This window comes from Topomyia yanbarensis, chromosome 1 (assembly GCF_030247195.1).
Source record: "Topomyia yanbarensis strain Yona2022 chromosome 1, ASM3024719v1, whole genome shotgun sequence".
In the NCBI taxonomy this organism is placed as follows: domain Eukaryota; kingdom Metazoa; phylum Arthropoda; class Insecta; order Diptera; family Culicidae; genus Topomyia; species Topomyia yanbarensis.
In genome coordinates, this window is record NC_080670.1 from 159,759,497 (window position 1) to 159,767,433 (window position 7,937).

The window sequence follows — 7,937 nt, forward strand, 5'->3', positions numbered from 1 at the left end:
CCCAGAGACGATTTTGACGATCACCACCAGCAACACATCGACAGAAACCATCAACCGTGCGAGTGATAAGGACGGCCGATTATCCCGGAGACACCACTGATAAGAGCGGGGAGAGTTGATAACAATCTCCCGCTCCCACACCCGACGGAAAACATCGCATCACTGCTGCCGAAGGTCTGATGATGATCTAAATTTGGAGCACCGATCAGTCACCATCAAAATCACACTAAGATTAGTTCACCGGGAAGCATACGCGGTGGATCCGCATGCAATTTTATACATCAATTGTTTTCTGTTAGATTAAGTTAAAGTATCAAATATAGTTAGTTTTGCATGTTCGGATGTGTAGTCAATAAATGTGCGTTTAATTAGTCAATGACTTGTTAGTGTGCTACGGATTTAACCAGAAAGAACATTCGCTGGTGGTTCCATGGTTGGTTGTTCCTTGGAATAGGAACGAAATTTGGTTGTGCTGTGGCTGGGTTGCTACAGTGCCCCTCGATGTTGGGAATTGGAATTCCTTCCAACGCTACCATTGCTCAGTACTAGCGACGGATTGAAGGTAATTGGCCATCTCCCCAACATTCTGGTCCTTCGAACCGGATCGGAACCGCCTTGGAAAGGACGCTATCGACACTGGGTCGACGCTGGTACCACACCGACGCTAGGAATCGCCATTGCTGAAGCCGCAGGAATTCAATAGCGGGCGCCATCGTGCCAACGAACAATTGGCCTATTCAACAACTCGCTTGGCGCCTGGAATTGGCATCGCTTCGGACGGACCGCCATTGCTGCTGCTAGTTTACACGTGGCTTGGACCCAGCGGATTGGATTTTTGTCCAGGTTAGTGAATTCTTGCATGCTATATGTCCAGCCGAACTTGGCAAATTCAACAAGCTAACACATGGTTTTCTATGCCCTTGTTAATCCGAACCCATTCATTGGAGCTGTTGTGTGACTCAACTGGAATCATCTGCTGGAAAACACGGTTGATTGCCGTGGTTCGGCAATTTGGCCTACGATTTCTACACGGCGCGGTTATTCGCGAGTATGAAATTATCGTAACAACGCTGACGATGAGGAAAGCCGTCCTTTGCAAGGATGAACTAAGCCAATCGACTACGCTAGGAGCAACTCAAGGACACCCGTGGTACGAAGAGGAGGCGCCGCGATTTTTTTGCTCAGGTAAATTTACAATTAGTGTACTACCGAAGCTAGACATTCAGAAATACACCATTTTAATTTTGAATTGATCCTCTTCGTGTTACCACTACTATTGCTGAGCCCTGTTTGCCTATTCGGCACAAATTAGTCTTCGAACTGGTGATTTTGCAACATTTTTGGAATATTTCACCGTTTTTTGCATTTGGTTGGAACTTATCAAACAATTGGTGCCGTTATTGGTTTGTGTGGTGAGTTGCACGGTATATGCCCGGCCGAAGCCGGAGGTTTTCGATTACTACACCACGTTCTTTCCTCTTTGCTCCACTTGTTTGCTGATTTGCGAGTTTTAATATCCTTGGAGGATTTGGTGTGACGTCACGACGTTGTGAAGACTGATTTATCTGACTGATAGGACTGGAGCGTCGCTATTTGTTCTGTCGGGTCAGTAGCTTCATGCAGTATATGCCTAGCGAAGCTAGGATTCTTCACAGATAACTACACCACGCCTCTCTCTTTCTGTTTACTGTGAAGTGCATGATGCCTGCGGCAAGTTCGTCTTCAAACAAAAAACCACCGTCAATGCGGGCGTTGACGGCAAGGTTGAAGGAAATACAACTATCCTTCAGCGATATTTGGCGGTTTGTACAATCTTTCAAGGAGTCTAACACGGTTACTGATATCGAAGTACGCCTTGGTAAGTTGGAAGAATTGTGGGAAAGCTTCAGTGATACCTTTGTTGAAATCCTATCCCACGATGACTACAACGCCGAAGGGTCGGCGTACGAGAAGGAGCGAATGGAATTCAGTGACAACTATTACGAGGTCAAGACCTTCTTAATGGACAAGGTCAAGGAGCTTCAGGAACCCCAGGTTTTGGAGCAGTCTCTTCGAGCAGGTGATGGTTTGCCGCATGGGACCTCAGACCACGTCCGCCTTCCACAAATTAAACTTCAAACATTCAATGGTGACGTGGACGAATGGTTGAGCTTCCGGGACTTGTTCACTTCGCTTATACACTGGAAGGTGGACCTACCAGAGGTGGAGAAGTTCCACTATTTGAAGGGGTGTCTTCAAGGGGAGCCTAAAAGCTTGATCGACCCACTCCAAATCACCAAAGCCAATTATCAGGTGGCATGGGAAATGCTGTTGAGGCGATACAACAACAGCAAGCAATTGAAGAAGCGGCAGGTGCAGTCGCTCTTTAATCTACCTACACTCTCCAAGGAATCAGTCACAGATCTTCACGTTCTCGTTGAAGGCTTCGAAAGAATCGTGCAGACTCTCGATCAGGTGATTCAACCGGCGGATTATAAGGACTTGCTGTTGGTCAACATTCTCACTGCTAGACTGGATCCGGTCACTCGACGGGGGTGGGAAGAGGTCTCCGCTTCAAGGGAGAATGATACGCTGGTAGATTTGTCGGATTTTCTGCGGCGTAGAATCCAGGTTTTGGATTGCTTACCGTCAAGAGCGGTTGACACTAGGGGTGTTCAACAGGCAGCGCAACAACTGAAGCCGAAACAGCAACCAGTGAGGACCAGCTATAGTTCGACCCAAGCGTCTGGGGGGCGCTGTGTATCCTGTTCAGCGGATCACCTATTGTACCAGTGTAGCGCTTTTCAAAAGATGGCCGTAACGGACAGAGATGCACTGTTGAAGGTTCATGCGCTCTGTCGGAATTGCTTCAGGGCAGGACACCAGGCAAGGGATTGCCAATCTAAATTCTCTTGTCGAAATTGTAAGGGTCGTCACCACACACTGGTCTGCTTTAAGTCGGAGAGAAATAAGGATTCTAAGGTTACAGCAGCTGCTGCGAGCAGTAAACCACCAATTTCCAAGGAACCAACAACCTCTACTTCAACCCAAGTGGCTAATGTGGCTGCAACTGATGTCCTGGTGTCTGGTGCGACTCACCAGTATTCTTCTAAGGTGTTACTGGCTACAGCAGTTGTTTTGATTGAGGACGAGGAAGGTAATCGACTTCCCGCTCGCGCCCTTCTGGATTCGGGCTCGGAAAGCAACTTCATTACGGAGCGGTTAAGTCAACGGTTAAAGATATTTCGTGATCGCGTGGATATATCAGTCCTCGGAATTGGACAAACTGGAACCAAGGTTAAGCACAGGTTACGTGCGGTGATCCGGTCACGTATATCTTCATTTTCTCGAGAGTTGGGTTTATTAGTTCTACCCAAGGCTACGGTCAACCTTCCAACCTCTACTCTCAACACGGATAGATGGATAATACCGGATGGGATTCAACTTGCAGATCCTGCATTTTTCGAGTCTAGCGCAGTGGACCTCGTGCTCGGCATCGAATCCTTCTTCGACTTTTTTGAAACCGGTCGAAGAATTTCCATTGGGGAAGGCCTACCGACTCTCAACGAGTCCGTGTTCGGATGGGTTATATGCGGCGGCGTTTCGGTTTCAACCCAAGCCCTACACATTAATTGCAACGTATCTACATTGGATGGGCTTGATGAGTTGATGTATCGCTTTTGGTCTTGTGAGGAGGTAGAGTCTGGTAAGGCTCACTCACTGGAGGAGATACGCTGCGAGGAGCTTTTTCTACGTACGGTTCAAAGAAATCCAGACGGTCGGTACACCGTCGCTTTACCCAAGAATGAAGACGTACTTTCACGGTTGGGCGAGTCAAGGGACATCGCAATCCGACGGCTTCAGGGAACAGAACGTAGGCTGGCAAGAGACTCATCACTACGGGATCAGTACGCTGCCTTCATGGAGGAATACCTAGCGCTGGGGCACATGAGTAAGGTCGACAATGTTTCTGCAGGATCAGTCAAACGGTGCTATCTACCGCACCACCCGGTGGTCAAGGAATCGAGCACTACCACCAAGGTTCGCGTGGTCTTCGATGCTTCTTGTAAGACCTCTTCGGGAGTATCGCTCAACGATGTGTTGCTGGTTGGGCCAGTGATACAGAAGGATCTACGATCAATAATCTTACGAAGTCGGACCAAACAGATCATGCTCGTGTCCGACGTGGAGAAAATGTTCCGGCAGATCAACGTAAGCCCACAAGATCGACCACTTCAGTGTATTCTTTGGCGTGCCACGCCAACAGACAAGATTGACACTTATGAGCTGAATACAGTTACGTATGGTACCAAACCAGCACCGTTTTTGGCTACCAGGACGATTCAACAGCTGGCTGTAGATGAGGAGAACCACTTTCCACTTGCTGCAAGGGCGCTCACCGAAGACACGTACATGGATGATGTGATCACTGGCGCAGACGAGGTCGATACAGCACTGAAGCTACGAAAGCAGCTGGAAACGATGATGTCAAGGGGAAGATTTCGATTACGAAAGTGGGCATCGAACTGCCCTTCAGTGCTAGAAGGTATTTCCGAGGAGGAGCTAGCAATACGGACTTCGGATGGAATCGATTTGGACCCAGACCCGACAGTTAAAACCTTAGGATTGGCATGGATGCCAATCACGGATACGTTAAAGTTCCAATTCACGATTCCCACCCTGGACACTGCAACACCGCTAACTAAACGCTATGTGTTGTCTGTGATTGCCACTCTATTTGACCCTTTGGGGCTTTTGGGAGCTGCTATTACGCCGGCGAAGATTTTTATGCAGCTATTGTGGACGTTACGAGACGAAACCAATAACAGATTAGGTTGGGACCAGCCACTACCTCCAACGGTGGGTGAGTCCTGGAAAAGATACCACGAACAACTTCCGCTTTTCAACCAACTCCGGATTGATCGTTGCGTGATCATACCGGAAGCCTTTAAGATCGAGATTCACTGCTTCTCGGATGCCTCGGAGAAAGCTTACGGCGCATGTCTGTACTTGAAGAGTCAGAATGCAAAAGGGGGGTTTAGAGTCCGACTGCTATCCTCCAAATCAAAGGTTGCTCCTCTGAAGTGCCAAACTATACCTAGACTGGAGCTCTGCGGTGCTCTTTTAGCAGCCCAGCTATATGAGAAGGTCAAGCAATCGATTAGGATACCTACAAAAACCTTCTTCTGGACTGATTCGACATGTGTCTTACGGTGGCTTCAAGCGACTCCAACCACATGGACTACATTCGTCGCTAATCGAACGGCGAAAATTCAAACAATTACGGAGGGCTGTCAATGGGGACACATCCCAGGAGTTCAAAACCCAGCAGATCTGATATCTAGAGGAATCAGTCCGGAAGATATTCTTAAGAACACCTACTGGTGGCAAGGTCCATGCTGGTTGGAGAAGGAGCAGCATGAATGGCCAAAAAATCTCGTGGATCAACCGATAGACGAGGGAGAGGAAGAGAAGCGACGCACGGTGGTTGCTGCAACTGTTTCCGTTCACGAGAAGTTCAACCAAGAATATATAGCTAAATTTTCAACGTATAGTGATCTCATTCGCCGTACTGCATACTGGTTGCGATTGATGAATCTTCTACGAGTACCAGCAAGGGATCGAAATTGCGCAGCATTTCTTACCACGGACGAATTGAGGCAGGCGGAGAACACACTGATCCGTCGAGTGCAGAAAGAGGTCTTTGCAGATGAGTGGAAGGCCCTATCCAAGGGTACTGCAGTTTCAAGGGGATCCCCGATACGTTGGTACAACCCATTTATTTCGAATGATGAGCTAATCAGACTAGGAGGACGATTGCGGCACTCTCTCGAATCGGAGAACACCAAACATCCAATCGTTTTACCCGCACAACACCAGTTTACTCGATTGATTTTACGATACTACCACGAGCGACTACTCCACGCTGGCCCGCAGTTGTTATTGGGAGTAGTCAGGCTCAAGTTTTGGCCATTGGGGGGTAGAAGTGTTGCAAGACACATCGTGCATAAATGCCAACGATGCTTTCGTTCAAAACCAACACTAGTTCAACAATTTATGGGAGACCTACCAGCCTCACGAGTTACGGTGTCCCGCCCGTTTTCCCGTTCCGGAGTTGACTATTTTGGCCCTGTCTACATAAGGCCTGTTCCGCGACGAGCAGCAGTTAAGGCATACGTAGCCATTTTTATTTGCCTTTGCACCAAGGCTGTTCATTTGGAGCTCGTTACAGACCTTTCTACCAACCGGTTTCTTCAAGCACTGCAACGATTTGTGTCCAGGAGAGGACGATGCACGGACATGTATTCCGACAACGGAACCAACTTTGTTGGTGCGCGAAACCAATTGCAAGAGTTCCTCAAGATGCTAAAGAATCGCGATCACCATGATGCAGTGTCTAAGGAATGTGCGAAAGAAGGAATTCAATGGCACTTTAATCCGCCAAGCGCACCCCATTTCGGGGGCCTCTGGGAAGCTGCAGTTCGTTCGGCCAAGCATCACCTGCTAAGGGTAGTTGGTGAAACACCTGTATCTCCAGAGGATTTCGTTACATTGCTGGCTCAGGTGGAAGGATGTCTGAATTCCCGACCTTTAACACCAATGTCTGACGATCCCAACGATCTAGAACCACTGACGCCAGCGCATTTTCTCATCGGTTCGTCTATCCATGCTATACCAGAACCAGATCTAGCTACGGTACCAGTGAATCGACTCAACCACTGGCAACTCATCCAATGCAAGCTGCAAACCTTTTGGACTAGATGGCGTAGGGAATACCTCTGTCAGTTGCAAGCGAGGACGAAGCGATGGAAACCAGCAAGTTCCATTGAGGTGGGAAGGCTAGTAGTCATCAGGGAAGACAACCAACCTCCCATGAAATGGAAGATGGGAAGAATTTGCGAGGTTCATCCAGGTGCAGATGGAGTGGTGAGAGTAGTCACCCTAAGGACAGCCACAGGACTGCTTTCTCGACCGGTGGAAAAGATTTGCATGCTACCACTCTCGGATGAAGACACTGGACCCGATGCACCAAAAACGTCCAACTGAAACCCACCTTTCCACTATCCCATCCCATCAAAGAGGATCCGTTTTTTCTTATCTTTTTCAGAAATTTGATGAATTTCTGGGTGGGTGAGGATGTTTGGGAGTACGATCAACCACCCTACACTACAACCCTGCGACTATATCACACCAGCAAGTAAAACCACATATGGGGATTCGTGTGGTGATTGCCATCGCAGGTAGCAGCGCGAGATGTCCCAGAGACGATTTTGACGATCACCACCAGCAACACATCGACAGAAACCATCAACCGTGCGAGTGATAAGGACGGCCGATTATCCCGGAGACACCACTGATAAGAGCGGGGAGAGTTGATAACAATCTCCCGCTCCCACACCCGACGGAAAACATCGCATCACTGCTGCCGAAGGTCTGATGATGATCTAAATTTGGAGCACCGATCAGTCACCATCAAAATCACACTAAGATTAGTTCACCGGGAAGCATGCGCGGTGGATCCGCATGCAATTTTATACATCAATTGTTTTCTGTTAGATTAAGTTAAAGTATCAAATATAGTTAGTTTTGCATGTTCGGATGTGTAGTCAATAAATGTGCGTTTAATTAGTCAATGACTTGTTAGTGTGCTACGGATTTAACCAGAAAGAACATTCGCTGGTGGTTCCATGGTTGGTTGTTCCTTGGAATAGGAACGAAATTTGGTTGTGCTGTGGCTGGGTTGCTACAGTGCCCCTCGATGTTGGGAATTGGAATTCCTTCCAACGCTACCATTGCTCAGGACTATCGACGGATTGAAGGTAATTGGCCATCTCCCCAACACACAGGTTTTTCGGGAAAGTTTGTTATAGCTTATATGTTCTTTCTCTGTGCTTACACTGACCTATGCCAATAATAGCTATCAGTCAATTGAACGCGGTTATGATCTCAACTTCACT

At 48.0% G+C, this 7,937-nt stretch overlaps 1 protein-coding gene across 1 annotated transcript; it reads left to right on the forward strand.

The window, feature by feature from the left end:
• Nucleotides 1–1,701: 1,701 nt before the first annotated feature.
• LOC131676047 (uncharacterized) lies at nt 1,702–7,026 on the forward strand. Its single transcript, XM_058955176.1, has one exon. It carries the CDS (start codon nt 1,702–1,704, stop codon nt 7,024–7,026), a length of 5,325 nt encoding a protein of 1,774 aa, XP_058811159.1.
• The last annotated feature ends 911 nt before the right edge of the window (nt 7,027–7,937 follow it).

Excerpts from the sequence above, each read along its gene's own strand:
- LOC131676047 (XM_058955176.1), top strand. The coding sequence starts at position 1,702 with ATGCCTGCGGCAAGTTCGTCTTCAAACAAAAAACCACCGTCAATGCGG.